The sequence below is a fragment of the Tupaia chinensis genome, unplaced genomic scaffold, assembly GCF_000334495.1.
Source record: "Tupaia chinensis unplaced genomic scaffold, TupChi_1.0 Scaffold000494_1, whole genome shotgun sequence".
In the NCBI taxonomy this organism is placed as follows: Eukaryota; Metazoa; Chordata; class Mammalia; order Scandentia; family Tupaiidae; genus Tupaia; species Tupaia belangeri.
This window is the reverse complement of record NW_006160006.1, coordinates 5,256,061-5,281,456: the sequence shown is the minus strand read 5'-3', so window position 1 is coordinate 5,281,456 and position 25,396 is coordinate 5,256,061. Positions and strand designations below refer to the sequence as shown.

Genomic DNA, 25,396 nt, shown 5'->3' with positions numbered 1-25,396 from the left:
TATATATATATATATATACATACACGCAAATACCATGTGGCACTCTATGAATGTACACAATTCTTATTGGACAATTACATCTCAGTAAAGCTAGAAACAAAGGCGTAATGTCGTTAAGATCATATTTACGCCAGCTTGCTCCTCACCAAACAATGTCACCTCTTATACAAAATGCCAATCCACTGAAGAATTGCCTCATTTTTGATGATGGCATGGTTGTTCTTCCACAAACAGCTAAAATAAATCTTACAGCTATCAAATCTGAAACTTTGGAATACAAAATATTCCCATGCCGTGACCCCATGCGTACCTGGCAACGCACGTTAAACAATCGCTGATAAAGTAGTTGAAGAAATACATTCAAATGAACTCATTAGATTTAATCGTGCCATAGTACAATCGTACAGAGTGGGTAAAACGAGACAGGCTGATATTTTCTTCATGGATGACAGTTGATTTGCTATTTTTAGACAAAAGTTACAGTAAAGTCAGAATGTGATTTCCTCATTGGAAGGAGTTTTATGAACTGTGATAACATCATATGAATGTACAGGGATGTCATAAATTTCAGAAGACATACTAAAGATATTCACCATAAATACACTTCATTGTCAGGAGGAAAAACAATCATTTATAAGCAATGGCCAATTAGCATGCCTCACTAACAGAACTTTGACTACCAAAGCTCAGCATCATGCTCCTTAAGAAAAATAAACTTCTCTTTATTAACAGTGTTCTTATTCTCTTCTCTAATTTTCATAGCACATGCAGTTAGAAAGAAAAGATATGATAAGATTCCAAACTTTGCCAAAACCCTGCTAATTAATCAGAAAAAAAATAACAAATTCTTGAAGGAACAGTAAAATTGGATGACATTTTACAGCTTCTTTCCTCATTTGATTAGTCACCTCTAACAGTTTTAAATTCCTCTCTAAAGTATTGAACACTGAAGAGCATGATGTTGATAGCATATACATAGAAATTGCTATAGGACAGAAATATTTATGGTTTTCTTTATTTGGAGTAACTTCTGATTCTTGAACAAAAGAACAAGAACAATAAAAAATATTCCTATTGAAACACTTCATTGTCTTTCTGCGTTAAACATTTCTCATCATCTATTAAGCCATCCATCATGTAAGATTTTATTCTAAAATCTTCCAATTCTCTGTGGTGGCTAAGCAGTTAAACCACTGTAATCATGTCCTTAGTTTTAAAAATAAATTTGAGAAAACATCTCTCCCAGCTGGGTGTCAGTAATATTATTTATTATTATTAGTTTCCGTTTTGCTGTAGGGCATGTGCACTCATGGGAGAGAGAGAGAGAGAGAGAGAGAGAGAGAGGGAGAGAGAGAGAAAGATCACCCCCATGCCCGAGGTTGATGGCCTCACTGCAACCCCTTCTTCATTCTCCTCTCTGGAATTTGCGCACACACCAATAGTGTCCACACTGGGAATTAATAAACTGTGAGAAAGTAAGTTCACTGCAACTACAAAGTAACCAAAAGTCTCCCATGAAATGGACGTGATGTACTTTGGGGGGGTCAGTCAGATTACTTTGCACACCCTTCAGAAAGTACTTGCTCGTCTCCTGTGCTATGGAATTAAAAGTTGCTTAAAACTTCATAGACATCTCATTTGTTAATATCACAGTTTGATCCATACATATGCCAAGGTGGCTAGAGAAAGCTAAGCTATAAGAAAACATTAATCATTACTGGAACTAGGCAGTTAAGCCTTGATCCCAGAGGATTCTGGGAGGAGGGCAGCACACAGCCCCAGGAATCTGCCTCCCCACTGGGAAATAACTGCACTGGCAGGGTCTCACTGACGTCACTGGTTCTAATCCTGGAGCCCGTGAAGCTTTCCGACTCCCAGGGGAAGGCTTGAAAGTAAATTGAGGTTAATTGCAGGTGATTTTACCTTCAAGCACAGAACCAGCTACCTGTATTTCACTGGAAGCCCCTGGCAGGCATCCGTGCACACACTCTAAGATCAGGGTACAGACAGCTGTGGAGGCAGCATGTCCTCCTGATGTTGGGGAGCCGTGCTGCCTGGCTACTCTCCTGATCCCAGGGTATGCCTCCCCTCATTCCTCCAAGTCTCATCATTTCTAGCTAAGGTAATCTGGAGGGGGTATAAAGGCCAATGCTTTTCCTCTCCCCTTTCATTTTTCTCTTTTACTCTGTTGGAAACAAGACACCAAAGACTAAGATATTCAAAACAACTGACGTATGAGGGAAATTACGAAGGGCTGAGCATGCCCAGAAAACTGCAGAGGACCAGAAAAAACCTGCCAACCCTTAAGTTTACATCCCAGGAACACTCTGGACACAGAAGATAGCCTATAACAGGGAATGAAAACAAAACCATAAACAAAACCAATGGGACGCAGGAAATCCTGTGGAGGGAAGAAAATCTGATTTCCAGAATTACATTCAGATTCCAATGTCTAGTTTTCAATAAAAAAAAAATTGTAATGCATACAAAGAAACATGAAAACAGAGATTATTCAAAGGAAGACAATAAATCAACAAAACTGACCTTAAAAGACATAACTGTAGGTTTCTCAGGTGAAGGCTTTACAATTGTCTTAAAGAACTTGGGGCCAGCAGATGGTGTTGTGGTTATAACAATGGACTCCCACATGGTCAATCATGGTTTAAGACACAAACTTAGTGGCTTGCTTTTTTACTCTCTCCCTCTCTCTCTTCATCCCTCTCTGGCCAAATTAAAATAATGATAATCATAAATAAAATTAAATAAATAATTATTTAAAAATAGATTCCCAGAGAACTAAATGAACATATGACAACACTGGAAAAAAACAATACATGATCAAAATATGACTATCAATAAAGAGTTGTGGAACTTAAAAGGAAACCCAAAAGAAATACTGGAGATGAAATTCAATAAGGAAAAAGTAAATATTTCATGGAAGAATTAGAAGGCAGATTTGAGTAGGTAGAAAAGAAAATCTGTGAACATAAAGATAAGACTGTGTTCCTTATCAAATATGACAACAGAAAAAACATTAATAAAAGTGAACCAAGTGAATGAGGTCCATGGGATATCATTAAGAGGACCAATATACGGGCCTGCAGGTAGCGTGGTATTTTAAGCTCTGGACTTCAACATGGCTAACTGCACTTCAAGTCTTAGACCTGGCAACTTGCTTTCTCACTTTCTCCCTCTCTCTCTCTCTCCCTCCCCCATCTCCGGTCTCTCTGGTGAGTACATGTGCCCTATAGCAATTTAAAAATAATGACAAATAAAATTAAATAAATACATCTTAAAGAAAAAGAGGACCAAAGTATGCATTGTGGGATTCCAGAAGAGGGAAAAAAAAAAAAAAAGACAGAGAATATTTGAAAGATAATGGCTGAAAACTTGCCAAGTTTGATGAAATACATAAATATTAAAACCCCAAATACTCAAAAAAACTACACGCGTCATGATAGACCCTCTAATCAAATTTTGAAGCCAAGACAAAGAATCTTGAAAGCAGCAAGAGTGAAAGGAATCATCACACACAATGTTCCTCAATAAAGCTATCAGCAGATTTCAGATCAGAACCTGTAGCGGGCAGAAGGCAGAGGACTAATATATTTAAAGTGCTGAATGAAATAAATTGTCAATTAAAAATCCTACATCCAGGGGACCAGCAGTTAGCGCAATGGCTATGTCACTGGACTCCCATGTAGTTGACCACAGTTCGCGTCCCGAACCCAGTGGCTTAAAACTCACACTGGGCGTGTGTGCGTGCGTGCCCAAGATCCCGAGAGGAGAATGGAGGAGAAGGGATTGCGGCATAGCCATCCGCCCTGGGGGGTGATTTCTCGCTTTCTGTCTCTCTCTCTCTGTCTGGCTGGCGAGCGCACGCGCCCTATAGCAAAAACCTCTAAAAAAAAAAAAAAAAATCCTATATCCAGGATTGTCTTCAAAAGTGAGAGAGATGGTTACACATTTTCAGATACATAAAAGCTAATGGAATTTGATATCTTTACAACTTCCCTGAAAGAATGTGAGAAAGAAGAGAGTCTTGAAGGGTGGGATGACAGTGACTAAATCCACATACAGAAATGAAGCTCTCAATAAAGCTAAATAAAGGGAAATTACCAAAGTTACCATTGCTATAACAAAGGTTTCTAATTTAACCTTTTGATTTCTACCTGATCGAAGTGAGTAATACATTTTTTTAAATGTTAATTTAACAGCTAGTATTATTATAATGTTGGCTTTGTTTTCTACATAATTGAAGAGATTGCATTTAATTATTATTTTATTTTGAGGGGGCAGACAATGTACAAAGATGTGATTTTTATGACATTGAAAACCAAAGTGGGTGGACGAGGTCACTAAATGAGCAGTATTTTGTTTTATTGACATTTAGGGGGTAAATACTTGAATTAGAGTCTGTAATTTTAGGATGATAAATGTAATCTCCATAGTAATTACAAAGAAAATAGCTACAGAATAGTCAAAAGGACATGAGAAAGGATGTAAATATTTCACTATAAAATATCAACTTAAACACACACACACACAAAACCCCAGCAATGTAAGAAATGTTAGAGGGGGAAAAAGCTATTAAAATGTAGAAAACAATCAGCAAAATGAGGAAATCCTTCCTCCGCAGCAATTACTTTACTTTTTTCCAGTCTTCCTGAGGTCTAGTTGACATCTAAAAGTTGTATATGTTTACAGTGATCATCATATATGTGTACACACTGTAAAGTGTTCACACAACTGAGGTAAGTTAACATATCCTCACCTTGCATGGTTACCACTTTCTAAGTGGTGGTAATATAAGATGCACCCTCTTGGCAACTGTCAAACATGCGCTATGATATTGCTAACTACAGTTGCAGTAATGTATAACAATAATCTCCATTATTTACTTCACTCGCATCACTGAAACTTTGTACTTCATCATACCAGTAATTAATTTCAAGGTAAATTAGATTATCCTCTTGAATCAAAAGACAGAGATTAGAAGAACAAATAAAATCATGATAATTACTTGTGTTCTACAAGGGACTCCCCTTTAGAGACATCCGAATAGATTGCAATTGAGAAAATGAAAAAAGATATTTTGTGTGTGAACAGTAACCAAAAGAAGGCAGCGGGGGTCTATGCTAAATCAGATACAACAGACTTTAAATTAAAAGAAAAATGGTTACAAGAAACAAAGAAATACAATATGCATTTTAAAAAGGTTCACTGCAAGAAGAAGATACAATAATTAAAATTCTATAATTCCTAAGACAGGAGTAGATCTTGAGGACATTACACCAAGTGAAAAAGTTCGCAGAAGGCAAACTCAATGATTTTTGAGCATAGAATGGCCAATGAAGATTAGTGCCATTGTGATTTCCAGACACGGGGAAAGGAGGAAGAGGGGCGTCTGCTCAGTTGGTTTAGGATTTCAGTTCTATGAGATGTAAAGAGCCACGAGACGGGTGGTGGTGATGGTTTCACGACATTTTGGGTGCATTTAACACCACTGACCTGCACACTGCATATTGTTAGATGGTAGACTTGGTATTATATACACTTTACCACAAAAAATATTTTTAAAAGTCAATTTAAACATAATCTTGCGTATGGCTACAAACATGTTGGTTTACACAGGTCTTGTTTTGAGAAATAAATGAATTAAAATATATGTGTATATTTTTTAAGTGGCTAATTACAGAGTTTGAGAAGCCGTAAGTATTCATTAAATATCATCATTGTTTCATATGGTATAAATATAAATGTATAACTTAAATATCAATTGCTATAAAACTGGTTTTAATTCTCATATTAACCCTTTCTTGATCTACTGTCTTCACTTGCTCTGGACATAGAGACGTGAACCTCAGCCAGGGCACCAAGCCCTCCCAAGACTGATGGCTCCCATTCTGATTGTGCCTATCAGCTACTCCGCCTCTTCCCTGCCATCCAAACCGTGAGGCTCGGGGCTGCTCAGAAGGGTCCCAAGCTTTCAGCACTTGCATTTGTCTTCCTCGTCTAGTCCTTCCGTGGTGTATGTATTTCAGAACCTGTTTGATACTGCATTATTAAATGCTAATGCAGTTTTCTTTTTCTTCTTCTGACTCCTTTGAAATGTGAGATTTTGAATATGGAAGCAATGTCTCTTACAGCTATAGCTTCAGCATTTAGCTGAGTGTCTGGAAAATTTAGCAGTTAAATCAATATTTGGTAAATGCATAAAGATTAAACAATGATCAAGTGTGTTTCCTGCATTTCTTTTTGCCTACCTTATTGCATATGATAGGAGATTAAATTGAAACTGTAGTAAAAAATCAATATGTTTAATGAAAACTGTTATTAAAGAAATTGAATTTAGAAATTATTGAGCTGTGCCAGGCTTAAATGATTGATTGCCAATAAACATCAGTTGATTGATAATCCTTCATACAGCTACAATGAAAAAATAAAAAACTTTAGCAAGGTTTAAATATAAAAAGTACACAAAAGTTCAACAATGCATACATGAAAATAGCAGACACAGTTACCTCACTTGTTCTTTGTGCAGTTAGGAGTTATCAAGTTCCTATTCCATGACAGAGCAATCTAACATCATAATACAAGGCTGAATTGGTAAAGGTCCTTGTGCTCAGTTTCTAGTCCACAGAAGAAAGGCAAGAACAGTCGTGGTTTATTATGAAGCAACAAATACTGTAGTTGTTGGATGAAGACTTTCAAAAATAAATGAGTTCAGGTATAAGAGGCATTTGTCTATTGCCAAAGAACACACTGAATTCAGACAGAGAAAGGGGGCAAGACAAAGTTGTGCAGTAGAGAAAAGAATGTGTTGAAAAATGTGTGAGGAACAGTAAAACAACCGAACATAGGCAAGGACAGCCAGCTATGGAGACCCCGTGGAAAAGAGTGAATACAGGGGAGGAACAGGAAGACGCAATACAGAAATATGGCTTCTAGAATAAGCTAAACATTCTTAGACTTTTTTTTTCTAAAAATTACAAGAAACCATTAAAAGGTTTGCAAGTTGAAAGTTCAATGGTCACGTGTAAGTTTGATGAAGATCAGTCTGACTGTAACATGAAGAACTACCTCGGCATGGAAGCGCAGACTCCCTAAGAGAGAAGGACTGAGGCTGAGAAATGCTAGGCCTTAAACTGGGGCAGGCATGTGGAAGTAAAAGGAGAGGAGGAATTTAAAGTCAATAAAAATATCAAAATTGTAAGGTTTTGTGTCATTAGACTGAAAGGGAAAAATGAGGGAAACCAAGTAGGACTAATTTCTCAGCTATATTTACACTGAGTAACTAGAGATGCAAATGTAGATTTGGGAATAAAGGTACTATTTTGGGTTTTGCATATTCCAAGGGGAAAAATGGCACCCAAAGATAAATTGGAACTAGACCTGTGATTTCAGAATTTCTCGCTTAAACACACTATTTGTAGTCATGATTCAGAAAGATATTGAAAACGTGCTTTGTCCATTGACTATACAAACAGAACTTGGCCAAGATTCTCATTGAAAGAGAAAAGAGAATATCACATCAAAGTCATGCTTCTGTGTTAATATTTCTCATAAACACTTAAATAATAAGAATTTTCATAATTTTTTAAACAAAGCTTAAAATTACGAGGTACTCAGGAAACTAATATTTTTCTGCTTCTTGTTCTCAAATGGATATTGCCTTTTACATATTGACAGCTTCAAAAATAAGTTCCAAAAGAATATGGGTATTTAAAAGACATTTTATAATATCTAAAAATATAACTTAAGTGAGTGATTTTAAGACCTTTTGAGAAGTGAATTATGACATGTAGTAATCTAGTGTATGAGCAGAAAAGAAGTAATCTAGGAAGAATATCCATTTAAAACAGTGCACTCAGGAATATTCAATATTATACAATTTCTCCAATTTACAGTTGCTGTTGAGCCTACAATAACATGCATCTGAGTGCAAAGTTAATACACGCTGCATGTTTTACATTCATAGAAGAAATCCAGCGTTCTCAGTCATGACAATGCTTTCTGCATTATTTGGCTTGGAAGATTCTGAATCATAAATATTCTCTGATTCCACTTGGATTTTAAGAGCCACAATGGCCTCAAGCTTCTATTAAAAATAAATCAGCAATAAAAATTACATGGTGAATGATGTATTCTATTACAAACACTAAATGCCTACATTTTTAGGTGACGAAAATGAAATGTGTATAGTCTAGAGAAGGAAAAGTCCGTAACTTTCTTCTGAAGTAGCTAGTTTTTGTGCCAGCCTGTGATGCGTTGGTTAAGGTGGCTGGATCCCTCATGGTCAATTGCATGGTTTCAGTACCGGACCTGGTGACTTGAAAAACATGCTGAGCACATGTGTGTACATGCCAAAAATTCTGCAAAAAAGGAAGAAATGGAGGAACATCCCCCATAAGGGATGCTTCTTCATTTCCTCTCACTCTCTCTCTGCTTCTCTCTCGGTGGTGAATGAACATGCTCTTGACAAACTAAAATGAGTCAATAAATGATAAATAATTAGTTTTGATGGTATCCTTCAATATGTCCCACATTAAAAGCAGCACTATAGGTTTCTAAAATGTTATAATGCAAAATTGCTAATTAAATCATTTCTATCAGTGATATAAAATTTGGGCACTGTTAGCAATGAATAGCCTACTGGGCTCAAAAATGACTCTTCCATGTAAATAAAAATGTTAACATTTACACTTTCAAAGTGAAAAGTTGTATTTTTTTCATTGCTTTAAACATTAAACTTGAGAGGCATGGTTTGAATACTATTAAATCATTCCTTTCAGTCCCTGAAAACTAGATATGACTTGGGCATTCTACTCATAAATTTAAAGTACATTCCATATTCTGAATTCTTTGTGTTTTTAAAATAAGGTATAATCTTTTATATTTGGCATTCAATGGCTTTAATAATCCAGACATGTACTGAAACTTTTATTTATTATATTTTAATGTTATCTTCCCATGTTAATTTTGATAGCTATGTACTAAGAAAATGTCCTTGCTTTTCTTTGACATGAAAGGCATTTATAATTTTAACTTTGTAAGTTAAATACACTTTTATCAAAATAGATCATGCAAACTAATAAACTAATAGAGTGTAAAACCAACTCGTTTCTGAATGCTCTGAAAATTCCCTTTGCCGTGAACAATGTGAGAACGTATTTTACTACAGCAAAATCTTGTAACACATTAGAAACCTACATCTAAAAATGAATAGATTTATTTTATGCATATATAACTATAGATGTTTCTTAACTAAATTAAAGCCCAAAATGAATTAGACAATAAACATCCTAGAGGCAAACCACAGAATCTATTCTAGCCAGTTTTAAGCAAGGGAGGAATTGAAAACAGAGTATTAGTAATCCCCCGGAATACTCAGGAAAGCAGAGCATTAGTCTCGGAGTCTGAGAAACCGGAAAGGTGGCCCAGCTGCACGCTCAGCCTGGCCTATCAGAGACCCTGTGGCAGGTGAACACAGGACATCTACAGTGTTCATCGTGGCTGCCCTTGAAAGCAGCATCCCCTGCCCGTCCCCACGCCTAGAGCAGGTGGGAGCGCATGTTCTAATGCACCTGCATTTTTCTGTTCTCCTTCGTGAAATGGTATCTTGCACATCCACCTCTTTGTATCTTATTTATTTATCTGCTCCAAATGGTGAGGAAGGCCAATGAGGGAGGATGCCTGTTTCCCAACTCAGGAAAGCAAAAACTCAAAAGAGAGAATTGGCAGAACACCGAAGGCGGTGTGAAAGGTGCTGAGTGACCAGAAAACACCCCAGACCCCTGTAGGCAGCCCTACCTATCATAGCCTTGCATTTATACGGCCCTTGTGCTGACAGGTTTTAAGCAGAAATGTCTAAAATAAAACAAAAAAGGGATATCACTTTCTTTTCACGTTGTATTTATAATGTTAAATACATTTCCAATATATTTTAATAAAGTGACAGTTGATTCACAGTACTTAAACAAAAATGCTAGGAGTATATTGGGAAATGGAATAAATTTCCCCTTTTTTCCAAGCTATTTTTAGATGTGCTTTGCTATTTTAATTTTTAAAGACCATCAATTCTGTATACATTATGGATGATGAGTATTTGTTCAGCCTAATAAAATAGAGCTTAAAGTGAAACAGAAAGCTTCTGAATATTTTTTTAAAGCCTCAAACTTTGTTCAGCCTTGGGACCAACAGATGGCATAAAGGTTATGTTGTTGGACTCCCACATAGTCAACTGTGGTTCGAGTCCCAGACCCGTTGGCTTACACTCATGCTGGGCGCGTGTGCGCGCTTGCCCAAAATCCCAAGAGGGGAAAGGAGGAGAAGGGACTGCAGCTGCCATGTGGCCATCCCCCTGGGGGGTGATTCTTCGCTTTCTCTCTCTCTGTCTCTCTCTGTCTTCTCTGGCGAGTGCACACATCTATAGCAAAAATCTCTCTTAAAAAAAAACTAATTAAAAAATGTGTTCAAACTATAAATTCCATCCAAAATAACTTTATTCAAAAAAACTATTATGCCAGAACTTAGATAATGTTTATGTATATTTCAGAGACCTCACTTATTAAATAATCATTTCTCTAGAAATCTCAAATGTCTATACAGAGCTGAGAATTACGAAGTAAAATAATTTATAATATCCATGTACAAGCAGTCCACAAAATATCACTCACAGTATATTCTTCAATTACTGCAACAATTTAAATGAGCTTATCTTTAAAGTCTTCAAATCTCAGCACCCTAAAATGCATGGCCTTATTGAAAAAAATAAAAATAATAGCTTGACTGTAAGGGTGCAGGTAAGGGTTGACCTAACCCCTGTAAGGATGGAGGTAAAGGTTGACCTAACCCATTAAGTAAATCTATGATGGTTCTTCTCTAAGGTCTTGCTTTCAAAGAATCCAGAATGCTCCTGGGACCACGGCTCTATAGAACCATGTTTTCAACATTGTAGATAATTGAACACTATTCTTCAGAACGTTGTTATCATATTCCTTGAGAAAAGCTCTTGTATGTAAGCATGATTAGAAAAACATCCACAAAAATAAAAAATAATTGGAGTTACCTTCTGTTTTTTATATATACTGGGATATTAAATAGAAATATTTGGAAGATGAAACAGAAAGGACTTGATTGCTGGAATATATTTTAGGGGTTCTTTATGAGGCAACAAAACTTAAGACAAAAGGTGATAGCTTTCTTGAGTAACAGTAAAAATATTCAGAGTCCACATAACCTCAAAGTCATTAAGGCAAAGGTCATCCCCCTGCCCCATGGCCACGATCTCCTTTGAAATTCCCTCTTATTTCTTGGAAGAAAGTCTATATTCTATTTCTGATTCTTCTCTGTCGCAAGAACAAATACTGTGTGTCATTTCATAGAACTAGTTTAAACATTATCTACGAATAAGCAGTGTCTATGTCTAGATGAATAGACACATTCTGTAAGATAATAAGCTACATACAAACATCATATTTCCAAACTAGCACTTACAGACCGGCCCCTCCCACTGATTTTTGTAGCTGTAGAGAATTCTGTTACTTAGACATACTCCCTCACACTGTCACATTCCCTGTTGATGACAGTCTGCTGTGACTCTGACATCACTGTGTACCTGAACTCACATACTGGTATACTACAAAAATGTTTCCTAAATGTGGATTATTAGGATAAGAACATTTGCATTTTAAACTTAACAGAGGCTTCCTCTAGATTTTGGGCCAATCCATCTTCTCACCAACATGTTGCCCTATGACTCATTGATCACACCAATGCAAATGATCCGGATCATTCCAAATGGTTTATAGTGCACCTCTAGTCAGAAGAATGGCGAGACCAACGTTCCGACAATTCTCTTATACTCAATACGCAGTGTTCATTAAGATCTCCAGCCTCGGGACCAGCAGTTAGTGTAATGGCTGTATCGCTGGACTCCCATGAAGTCGACTGCGGTTTGAGTCCCGGACCCAGTGGCTTAAACTCACGCCAGGCGCGTGTGCGTGCGTGCCCCCAAGATCCCGAGAGGAGAATGAAGGAGAAGGGATTGCGGTGTGGCCATCCCCCCTGGGGGGTGATTTCTCACTGTCTCTCTGTCTCTCTCTGTCTGTCTGGTGAGCGCATGCGCCCTATAGCAAAAAAAAAAAAACTCTCCAGAAAAAGAAAAAAAGAAAAAAAAAAGATCTCCAGCCTCCACTCCACCTAGTCTAGAGTATATCTGATGAAATACGCAAATTTATAAAGCAACGCTACTCATGTACTCACATTGATGTCTTCCAGATCTAAGTTATTGAGGACGATGTTGTTCCTCTTCCAGATGATGGGAGGTCTCAGGGCTCCCTGGATGGCACAGCTCAGGACAGCACTTTGTCCCACGGTGGCTGCAGCAATGCTCAGCCTCTGATCCTCGGGCAGACTCAGCTGGATGACCTCTGTAAAGATAAGGCGTCAGCAATGTTGAAGAGCACCTGCTTTTGTAAGTTTAATGAGGTCAGAGTTTCTAGATATTAGTAATTAAGACTTTTAATTTGAATACAAGAAATAAAGGCTCGTGATGAAATGAAGAAAGATTAGATTGTTTCCAATAAAAGGTCAGAATGACATTTCAATTTAATTGATTGACAACCATCCTCTCCAGGCGACGAACTATTAAACATGTGATAAATATCAGAAGTAGAGTGATAATAATCCTGGCACCCAAAAGAGAGATACATTATTTAACTGCCAGACCGACATGTAGTGTGTCACTGGCCCTGAAATAAAAACGATGCTGTTTACCCCGTGACAGATTTATACCGCAGGTGAGGTGAGCTCATTGCTGGCTGGCTTCAGAGGACACCAGCACAGAAAACGAGTAAAATGCTTCCTTCTGCTGGGAAATACACATTGACTTTAAAGAAAAAAGATTTATTGAGAAAGTGGGAGGAGAAAAAACTCAAGTTTGTCAGATAGCAACTAAGCGAAATTCTACTCACTGTCTTTGTCAGTGTTGCTACAGGACTGACACTTCCTGACCCTTAAAAATTTTAAGTCAGATATCCTATTTTTTTTTAAGGTTTCTGCCATAGGGCACATGCATTCACCAAGGGACAGTGAAAGGAAAAGTGAGAAATCATCCCCCGGGGGGTATACCACAATCCTCCTCCTGGGATTTTGGGCACACACACACATGCGTCCAGCCTGAATTTCGAGCAGCCAGGTCTGAGACATGGACTGCGGTCAGCCGCGCTTAGCCACTGTGCCACCTGCTGCCCCAGATATCCTGTTTCCAAATAACTCGTGGAAACGCTTCTGCCGATAATTACACTGAATCACGGAACTATCTGAAATCTGGTTTCCCTTCCTGTTTTCAGGCAATCCTTACACACCATGAAAATGAACAACCCTGCCATGGTCAAGTATCAGAAGACATGACTGGGATTAGACCCAACGACTTCCTATCCAAGAGAAAAGGGGTACTGACGCTCTGAGTGTCACTAACTTTTCTACACTAGGATCGCGTCTTGCATTTTGACTTTTCTCAGCCTTAGGCAGGGCAGACAACACAAAGGAACATTCCAATTTCAGTTTCAATGTGGGGAGCTAGAATAATCGCTCCTGATTCCTCATTGTGGCAGATGATATTTTTCATGAGGCACTGAGTGAAGAAAACGGTGCTTTCAATGTGTGATGAACAAGATCACATGTGATAACTACAGGTCCTCCCAAGCCCCTCTTCTCCCCTCGACCACTCTATCTTCGTTCCTCCTTAATCCCATCTTCCTCTTGAGGAGGAGCAGAGATGTTTCTCAACTGAATTTTATAGAACTATCAGTGAAGAGTTCTTGAATTTCTGGTGTCATCACAAAGTGCAATGATAAAAATGGCACATTTTTTTTCCATCAGGAGGACAGAATTGAACATCTCACACACAAACACACGCACATACCCCATGGCCTTGAACATATTGAGTGTTCATGCTTCGTGATCTGAGTTTATCAACGCAGGCTGATACACCATCCCCTGATGAAAATAGCAGGAAAGGACTGACACTCGTGAGTTGTCATGCGACATCTAGTCTCTAAACGTAAGACATGGTTATTTAAGTTACGATCGTGTCATGCTGTCTACGAGGGAGAAGTTCAGCCTAAATGTATCCCTTGGGGCACTCCATCACCAAACGAGAGAAGGGGAACGAGGCAGAAATGGCAGCCAGCACCCCACTGGTCCTGGGTGCGGCCAGTTTCAGGTCCCCCAGTGGCATTCACCCACATTCACAGGCTTCCTGAGTAAGAAGAGCAAAGTACGTATCTTCAGCCTATTTTTATCATATATAATTTCTCTCTCTCTCTCACACACACACACATACACTAAAATATTACTAAAAGAAAATGTCTTTGATCAATTAGGCATAGAAAGTTTAAGATCGCGAATGTAATATTTTGTATCTTTTTTAATATCACAAATTTACAGAAACAGAGAACATTGCATAAGGAAGAACTTACAGAGAAACATAATGATAAATAACTTTCCACGCTCAGTCCTGAATTCCGGCTTCTGGTTCCTCATCACATCATGTAAAGGACAGTGGGACCTCTGGTTCTAAAGCCACGTTAACGCTGCTTATTCTGACATTTAGAAACACGATCGCAACGAAGTCCCCTGGGATGGCTTCCCGAATCCCTGTCCGGTATCAGGTCCTGCCATTTGAGTTATATGTGCTTCTTACACTTACATATTACAATTCAATACTGTGATCATCTCAAGAGTAAATGCTGAGTCTTACCATAAGATTACATAAAACATCTTTCCAAAAGTTTTTTGTTTGTTTTTAGAGGATGCATAATTAAAATAAATAATGAACTATTCACTTAGAGAATGTTAACATGCACCGAAAAACTTTTTCTTGAATTTTAAGGCTACATGTGTTAATGATTTTAAATCTCTCTGTAATATGCATTATTAAATTATTAATTTTGAAAATTCTTTAGAACTTTTTCTGGCTATTTTATGCTGCATGTTTTCTCTCTTCACTGCACTGCTATATAGAGCTACATTCATCAAACCAATTATGTTAACTTGCTACTTCTCAAAATTAGGTGTTTCTTTTCTTAAATACTTTTAGCAGCAAGATGTCTTTTAGCTAGAAAACTGTCATTTCTATCTTTACTAGTCTTTGCGATAGTTATTAACTATGTCACAAATCTACATATGTTAACTACTTTTACCCTTTTTTTTCATCAAGAATAGTCTAGTGGGGGACCAGCAGTTAGCGTAATGGCTATGTCACTGGACTCCCATGTAGTCGACCACAGTTCGAGTCCCAGACCCGGCAGCTTAAACTCACACCGGGTGCATGTGCGTGCGTGCCCAAGATCCCGAGAGGAGAATGGAGGAGAAGGGATTGTGGCATGGCCATGCCCCCCTAGGGGGTGATTTCTCGCTTTCTGTCTCTCTGTCTCTCTCTGTCTGTCTGGCGAGCGCACACACCCTATAGCAAAAAAAAACTTCTCAAAAAAAAAAAAGAAAAGAAAAAAAAAAGAATACTCTAGTGAGGAATTAAATACTTTTTAAGAAGTAATTTTTTTCAGTTTTGTAGATAAATGAACAGTATCTAGAAATGCATTAGTAATCTGAAACAATAATTATGAGCTAAGCTATCATCCAGCTTAAAGTTGATTTTAAGGTGTATTACAATAGGTATTTTGTTCTCTAAGCGTGTGTGCATATTTTAGTGGTTGCAGTTGTTAATCTAGAAATTAGATTTTCAAAGAAAAATCTGGACAACCTAATCCTCTGTCAATTACGGTTAATCTGTGCTTGCATGGAGATGCATTCATGATGGCATATTTTATTTTGTCGCATTTTATCCACAAACATCGTATGCTAGTTATACACTGGCAACTGCTTTGCGGCAAACAGCACTGATCATTTTACTGCCCTCTTAGCTCTAATGATAATGCGGCTTAATGATCTTTAGTTAGCACTGAATCACCGGGTGCCGTGACAAATGGTAGAATAGGTATGACAGATGGTGCTGAGTGTTTTGAAACACGTCAGTACTTCTTTGACCTATAAACTCTTCCTCCTGTTGGAAGCTTCCCAAGTATTCAGTGACTAGAGTCTGAGCTCTGATAGTGCTTCTTCTTTATGTGTGGTAGTTATGAAGGCTGTTAATGCCATCCAGTATACCATTTTGCTTTTAACTACTTAGAAAAGCTAAGAGACAAGTATAGTTTACTAACAACTTACACCGTAACTGGTGAGTATTGATGAATCATTTATTTCAATAGCAAGTAGGCACTAGAAATAGTTACAGGAGCTGAGGTAAAAATACTATGTGATTGTTTAACATAATATAGAAAAAGAATATAATGTTATGAATATTTGTGAAACACCAGTTTAAAAGAGGATGATATAGTAATTAGACTGAAAATTTCTCTTAAATGTATGGGTATAGCAGACCTTATCATAGCCAGGATTCTGTTCTAAATATCTACATCGTCTAAACTTTCTAAGCACAAAGTCATGTTAAATATTTCATTTCATTTATTTAAACATGAGTGTCATAATCATATTTCCCTAATCCTGCTTAATTCCTATTGAAAGAATGAAGCCTAAAAGAAATTGTACCAACAATATTTCCAAATCACATGTATTTTTCATTTGTCTACTCCAATGAAAGGAATTGCTAATTAAAAGTAGATAATAATACCATATAAAGTCAAAAGTGATCATAACAAAAAGACACTTAGAAATCTTGGATGAAATAAATCTCATTACGAGAGAACCACAATTATTCAATAAGAAGCTCTTTAACTGGGAAATTCTAATACCATTCTTTGTCAAGAAACAGGTGTGATTTCAAAATAAATGTCACGGTTTATCTAATTTAGATATGCCAAAATACGCCATTTTATTGTGATAATTGCTTAGAATTTTTTATATTAAATGCTTATCTGTAAAATATATTTCAATTACAATTCAAATGATAAAAATAAGAACATTAAAAGAGACACCTAAGAAACTCCTTTCTGTCGGTTACAATAGATAATTTAAACTCACTCATCCACTAAAAACATAAAGCAATTATAGCAAAGAAAGAAACAAATATGGCTAAGTGCTAATAATATAGTCTTACAAGCATTGAAAATATAAGAATTTTTAGGTGGCATGGAAGTTAAGGCACTGGATCCTACATGGCTGATTGCATTGTTTGAGGTCTTGATCCAGCAACTTGAAAATCATGTCAGATATGTGTATGTGCATGGCCAAAAATCCCCAGAAGAGACTGAAGACAGGACTGTGGCATGGCTATAGCCCTTGGGAGATGATCTCTCTCCTCCCTCTCTCTCTCTCTCTCTCTCTCTCTCTCTGGTGAGCATATGGCCCTATAGCAAAACCCCCCCTTTAAAAAAAAAAAAGTATTATAAAGAATTACCCAGCCTTTATCTGGAAAATTATTTTAACTTAGAGATAAGATTGCACATGAAGTATCACATGCCTTTGGGTATTTTTCCTTCTTGAGGAAGAAATGGGAGGCTGACTTCTCTCAGTTAGCCCCTTGTTTCTCTAAGGCATTTGAGCTAGGTATAATAATGGACCACTCACTTCTTTCTGCTGGGATTTTAAAGTACAACATTCTGCTATGACTGAGTGGACTTCGGCCCACTTTTTAAGTATTTAATAAGAAAGAAAGCCTTACTCTGAAGTAATTTAATATCATTATAGTCATCTAATCATATTAGCAATTTTATATTTATGACTCCTAACAAACTAGAGTATGATGTGGTGCCAGAGAAGATAAGATGAGAATGAGCAAAAACAATACACATTAGCAACAAACCCAACAGGATTGCAAAATTTATTCAACAAGATTGTAAAATTGGCCCAGAACAGCCCTTCTTCAAGAGGCAGTCAGCTCCATGGCTCCTGTGATCTAGCCATTTGGGGAGAAAGGAAGATGTCCCACTGATAACTGGGCCTCCAGCATCCAAAACTCGCGTGTTTGGGAAGAAACCGACCATCCACCAGATGACTAGAAATCGCTGCAGGACCACAAGAAATATGGGGAAGCAGGAAAATACCTCTCCCACACGGGAAAAGGATAGCTCCTCTTTATCCACACACAGTTCAATGGAAATCATGGAAATGTCTGATAAAGAATTCAGAACATTCATAATGGCAAAGCTAACAGAGATGGAAGAGAAGAGAGACAAGGAACTGCTGAAGAGAAAGGAGAAAGGAGTTGAAGAGTTCCAGGAGGTAAGGAAATTCATGCAAGATCTAAAAGAGGAATTTCACACTTTACAAAAGAATCAGATGGAACTGTTAGAGATGAAGGCTATAATACAAGAAGTCAAAATCTCCCTTGAAAGTATTAAAAGCAGACTAGATCATACAGAAAATAGAATCTCAGATGTAGAAGAGAAAAATCCACCACGAAGACTGAGAAAAGGGCCCAAAAATTTGAGAATAATATGCGAGAAGTACTAGATACAATTAAACGTCCAAACATCCGGATAATAGGCATCCCAGAAGGTGAAGAGACTCATAAGGGCATTGATAATCTATTCCATGAAATCCTACAAAAAAATTTTCCAAACCTGGAGAGGCACTCAAAGATTCAGTCCCAAGAAATACAGAGGACCCCAAATAGAATCAACCCAAGAAGATCTTCTCCAAGACACATTATAGCCAGATTGACCAAAACCACAGACAAAGACAAGATACTAAGACTGGCAAGAGAAAAAAGGCAAGTTACCTACAAAGGGTATCCCATCAGACTAACGGCAGACCTCTCATCGGAAACAATGAGAGCGAGGAGAGAATGGGAAAATGTATTCAAAGTATTAAGGGAAAAGCAATTTCAACCGAGAATTCTGTACCCAGCAAGGTTATCGTTCATTTGGGAAGAAAAGACACGAACTTTCCCAGATAAACAAAACCTGAAAGAATTTACCAGCACCAGACCGGATCTCCAAGAAGTTCTTAAGGGAGTGCTATGTCAGTAAAATTAAATGCAGACACACAGAAATAAGAGTTCAGAAACTAAGAAAATGGGCAACTTAATTGTAGGGCCAAAAGCTGGAGTTGAGTATTACATCCCAGATTTCAATCTGGAACATCGAACCTCAACAGATACAGAAGAAAGATTAAGTACATGAGACTGAACTGATGAAACAGTATTCTACGACTTGACTAAAATATTGCTGCTTTTCTTCTAAGCTTTGTTGTCTGGTTTTAAGGACTTTTGTCCTGTCTTCAGCTATCAATAGATTCATGTTCCGACTATTTGAACAGAATACTAACCTGTTTCTAGGCTTTAAGTTTCAAAGAAATATCCTTACCAGTTCAAAACTGCTTTTCTTGAAACCATCGGCTGATCTTGCTATTGAAAGTAGTTAGATTACTTATGATATTGTGTGACCAACGAAATGTTGGGGGAAAAGGGATTGAAGACAACTGTAGACAGCAGAGATAGTGTAATAAGAGAGTGGAATAGGGCAGAGGGCTAGACATGGGGTAAAAAAACATATATATGAAAGTAGAAATGGAATATTATGGATGATAACATGCATTATTAAGCCACTATATAGTATATTCTAGATGGGAAACCACATTTAGAATGTTGTGATGATGCTCAGGGAATGAATGTAAATTAATAAAAAAAAATTTTTCAGAAGAAAAAAAAAAGGCATTAGAAATACCTATTTGATGACTGCAGTTAAGCTATATAGCCCTAGTTAGGTGCTACTTTATAGTATGTTCATTCTATTCACTGAGGTTTATGCCTAAAGTCAGACTTGTGTTCATGGATATGTACATATCAGCTGTGCTTGCTGTTGAAAATATTTAGATTTATTAAGATATTTAGTGAAACAATAAAATGGGGGAGGCATAGAAAAAAAAAAAAAAAAAAAGATTGTAAAATTGGAGGGAAAAAGATTGCACTATAACCAGGCCCTGATGGGGGTGTACTTGTATATGTATGTGTGTGTGTGTGTGTGTGTGTGTGTGTGTGTGTGTGATATGTGCACACAAGTCCTGTGGCATAAAAAAGTAAAAAATCTGCAAAAATTCCCATCTATTTATGCCATCAGGAAGACACAGTTAAGCCCAAACTCTTCAGATTGGCATAAATTAAGAAGCTTAATGACAATATATGTTGGGAAGAAATTGGAGCAGCATACATTTTTATATACCTTGAAAAAGAATATGAATTTTTACTTAAACTTTTTTGTCTCCATTGGTAAATGAACCTAGTACAGGTAACTTGCCTGGCCAGCCTATGCTCCCAAGGGTCAACTTGCAACAAGTCTTGCAGAAGCCTAGAGCTATCACCTGGAAAAGGTGGGTGCTTAGGGATCATGAACAGCCAGCACAGGTGGCAATGCATAACTTTTCAAAATACCTTTATACACTGGACAGAGAAGAAAAGAGCAGAGGCAAACATGGGAAGAGTTTGCTAAGAAATTGAAAGAATTAATCTTGAGGTTATTCTGAAGGAAAATGACTAGTAGAGAAGAAAATTCTAGAGACGCAAATGAGAATGGAATTATTTCTGCTGAAAGTTCTTAAAGTGATAAGGACTTACAATCACAAATATAAATAAGCATATTCAGCCACTAAAGTAACATGGCAGTGCTGGGATTGAGAAGTGATGGAAGTGAAAGACTTTTCAATAAAATCCTTTCTGTAAAACAATGAAGCAAAGGTTCTTATACACATTTGAAACTTCATTTTTACTCTCTTCATACCTCTAATAAGGACAATGCAATACTATATACAGGACTGTATTTTGATGTTTTTTCAAGCAGTTTTACATATTAACAATAGTGAGACTCATTTTCTTTTTTTATTTTAATTCATGATTTTGATATTCCTTCAGCGGTCTTATAAATATAGTGCAATTACCATTCAAATATTCTGTTCAATTTTATTTAATTTCTCTTAGATGAATTATATACTGTTGAATTTTAAACTGCAAAGAGTAAAGAATCAGTCTATTCATCCAGTGATAGGTATGACATTAACGACTTGGAAAGTAATTACTTTTATGTGGAATCATTTCTAGTTGAAACCAGACCTAACAAAAACTATATCCAACAGAGAGAATTCAGTAGCTACTCAAAGAAGTCCAGTCAATTTTACCTTTGTGTTTTGGAAAAGTAAGAGGGTGCTGACAACGTACTTATTTTAACAGTATAGGTATATGGGCTGAGATACACACACACACACACACACACACACATACACACTCACACACATGTACACGCATGTACACATACATGCACATACATGATATTGCAAGGAATATTATATCGTTCAATATCTACTTGCAAATGAGTTGCTCCGTGTAGAATACAGATAAGAGAAAATAATTGTGAGCACTTACTGAACACATAGTGTTGTTCAGGCATTGTTATATGTATTTGATTCTTTTAATATTCATTACAAATGTCTGAGTTAGATGCTGTTGTGGTCCTAACTATAGCTTGTTTTTTTTTTTCTCTCTCTCTTTGTAATTCTGAGGAAGAGATAGCTGAAGTTCTATTCATCATCTTGTGATCTTGATGAGACTATTATCCTGTGCACCAAAGATGGTAAATGCAAAGGCAGAAAGGCTTCACATCCTTGATCACAACGCACGAGAAGAGTGAATCCTTCTCGTGATCCAACTGATCCTTGGTCTAATGCATGAGCAGAGAGAATACAATTGATCTTTGGACATTTTGCAATCATCTAAAAAAGACACAGGTGTTGAGTCTACGTATTAGAGAAGATGAGGATTCTAACATTATAGTGACAAGGCCAGCAGGTGGCGGAGTGGTGCTGGACTTCCACAAGGCCAATCTCAGATCAAATTCCAGACCCAAGAGCTTGAAACTCATGCCAGGTGCGTGTGCATGCGTGCCCAAAATCCCAAGAGGGAAATGGAGGCGAAGGGACTGCGGTATGCCCATCTTACCTGGGGGGGAGGGGGTGATTTCTCACTCTCTCTCACTCTTTCTCTGTCTCCAGTGAGCACATATTCCCTATAGCAAAAATCTCTCTAAAAAAAAACAAATAAATTAAAAAAAAATTAGTAGTCATGAGTAACCAGCTCTTCTTCCAGGATACCCCCTGATTTGTGCCAGTGACATGGAGGGGTATTGTTTGGAGAATAAATACATTTAAAGAAGGTAAATAAATAAATAAATAAATAAATAAATAAAATGAATAATCTAAGCAGTTATATCAGAAAATATGTGCTTTGTAAAGCAATCACCTGAATGCATTGATAATATATCTTAGAAAAGGTGAGGCAGGTAAAATTATAACTCTAAACTCTCACGTTAGGAAATTAGAAAAAAGAATAAGTTAAATCCAAAATGAGCAGAATTTTTAAAAATAACAAAAATTAGTAAAAATTAATAAATGTGAAAACAAGAATTCAGAGAGAAAGCAATAAAACTGAAATCTGGTTCACTGAAAAGATAAAATCATTATCCCTCAAACTAGGTTAACAAAAAAAGAAAACAAGAGAAAAAGAGAGGACACCAATTACTAACATTAGAAATGAAGATGGAAATCTTGCTGATAGACATAAAAGAATGAAAAAGAGGGATGAGCAGCTCACATGATGGGTAAGTGCTGAACTCCCACATGACCAACCACAGTTTGAATCCCGGACCCAGCAGCTTGAAAAATCACCCAGGTGCATGTGCGTGTGTGTGCACCCAAAATCCCAAGAGGAGAATGGAAGACAAGGGACTGCAGCATGCCCATCCACTCGCTCTCTTCCCCCCACCCCCATTTCTAAAGAGCACGCATTCCCTATGGCAACACCTCCCTCCAAAAAAGAAATAATAAAGGATACCATGAACAACTTTATGCCCATTAATTTGATAACCTAGATAAATGGACAAATTCCTTGAGAGATACAATCTTCCAAAGTTCACAAAAGTAAAAATACACAATCTCAATAGACCTATATCTACCAATGAAATTGAATCAATACTTAATAATATTCCCAAAGAGAAAACATTAGGCCCAGGTGGGTTCATAGGTAAATCTAAGCACTTAATGAAGAAACTATGCAAGCTATTTACTAACTTTCCCAAAAGATAGCAGCAGAGGGAGTATTTCCCAACATATTGTATGAAGCCAGCATTACCCTAATATCAAAAAACAGAAAAAAGAGATTTAAAAACTGCAGACTAACTTCTTTTCTGCACACAGATGCAAAAATCTTGAACAAAACATTATAAAGGTGAATGTAAAAATGCATGATCAACCAGAACTTATCCTAGGTATGCAAGACTAATTAATTATTCAAAATCAATTTATATAAACTATCACATACATGAGTTTAAGAAGAAAAAATCACATGATGGTGTCAAATGCGGAAAAAGAGTTCAACAAAACTTAAATTTACTCATGGTTTTAAAAAAAAAAAGGAAAAAAATTCTTAGTAAACCAGGATCTAAAGGGAACTCCCTTAACTTGAAAAACAACATGTATAGCAACCTACAGCTGACAGCGTAGCTAATGTCAGAAACTCGAAGCTTGCTCAAGGATCAGGAACATGGCGAAAACGTCTCCTATCACCACTGATTTTCAACATCATACTGGGAGTTCTAGCTACTACAATAGCACAAAAAAAGGAAGGAAAATATATACCAATTGACAGGGAAAAAATTAAAATATCTTGTTCACAAATGCTATGAATGGCCATGCAGAAAATTTGAAAGGATCAGCAATAACAATAAAAACTGGTGGTCTAATCAATTATAAGCAGAGTTGCAGAATGTAAGTTTAATATACAAAAGTCAGTAACCTTCCCATGTATCAGTAAGTAGAACTGGAGATTAATAACACAATGCCATTTCTGTAAGTGCTGCCAAAAATGAAATACATGTAAATGGAATATAACACATATCAGATCCATGTGATTTATGGATTTACAGAACTCCAGACCTCTGATCAGTGCAATTAAAGAAGAGGTAAATAAATGAAGAGACAGTCCATGTTCATGACGGAAGACTCATATCGGCACGATGTTATTTTTTTCCAACTTGATCGAGAAATTCAATGAATCCCTATCAAAATTCGAGCAAATTATTTTGTAGTTATCAACAAACTGATTATGAAGATTATATAGAGAGGCAAAAAATCCAGACTAATCAACACCGTCCTGAAGGAGAACAAAGTGAAGGACTGACGTTACTTGATTACTTACTTCAAGACTCACTATGAAGCCGCAGTAGTCAAAACAGTAAGTAACTGGTAAAAGGATATATAAATAGATCAATGGGCTAGAACAGAGACCCCCAAACAGACTTACTTACATAGGGTCAATTGGGTCTTTGATAAAGAGCAAAAACCATGCAAAGCAGAAAAGGTCACTTTTTCAAAAACAGTCCTGGAATCGTTGGACATCCACATCAATGAATCTATACACAGACCTGACACCTGCATGGAAATAAACTCAAGATGGAATACAGACCTAAATGTCAAACAAACCAAACAAAAAACACCCTGTAAAATTCCTGGATTACAATACAGGATAAATCTAGATGACCTTGGCTGGGAAAATATTTGTGAAAGACATATCTGGCAAAGAATTGTTATCCGAAAAAAGTCTTTAGACTCAATAAAAGCAAACAAAAAACTTCATTGAAAAATAGGCAAAACACCAGAACAAATACCGCACCAAAGAATGGTCTACAGACGACCAGTAGGTACACATGGAAAGATGCTCCGTGCCCCGCGTTGCTGGGCAAGTGTGAATTAAAGCACAGTGAGATGCCGGCACACCCAGAAGAATGGCCAACATCTCAAGGATGAGAAGCTACAAGGAAACTCCTACTGTCGGTGGAAATGCAAAGAGGCATGACCACTTTGGAAGAGACCTGGCCAGTTTCTTTCCACCTAACCGTAGTCTCAGCACACCATGCAGCACGGTGCCCCAAGATTTCCCAATGACCTGAAAACATGTGCACACCGAAGCCTGCACAGGGCTGCTCGTATCTGCTATCTTCATCATTTCTAGAACTTGGAAGCCATCAAGATGTCCCTCGGACAGGCCGAAGAATATACAAAATGAGGTGCACCCAAACCAGAGGATAAATCACAACTGAAAGCAAATGCGTGACCAAGCCATGCAAAGACACAAGGGGCTTAAACGTGAATTGCCAAGTGGAGAGGGCCAGGCCTATGGGCGCCGATGGGCTAGGTACTGCAGGATCCCAAGGACGTTCTGGAAAAGGTGAAAACACAGAGACAATAGAAAGGTCGCTGCCGAGCGTGGGAGAGGGAGGGCGGAAGACGGGACAGAGTTTTAGGGCTCTGCCTAGATACAGGCCTTCCCATATTCGTCCAGAGCATCGGAACGCACGACACCAAGACCACGCCCTGACGCAAACCATGA

The 25,396-nt window shown here is 37.4% G+C and overlaps 1 protein-coding gene across 1 annotated transcript in view; it reads right to left on the bottom strand.

Moving 5' to 3' along the window:
- FSTL5 (follistatin like 5) overlaps nucleotides 1-25,396 on the bottom strand; it is a 570,868-nt gene that overhangs the window by 129,628 nt on the left and 415,844 nt on the right. Inside the window, exon 7 of the mRNA XM_006156498.2 lies at nucleotides 12,268-12,434. Within this exon, the coding sequence (XP_006156560.1) occupies nucleotides 12,268-12,434 (167 nt within the window). The remainder of the gene's footprint in view (nucleotides 1-12,267; nucleotides 12,435-25,396) is intronic.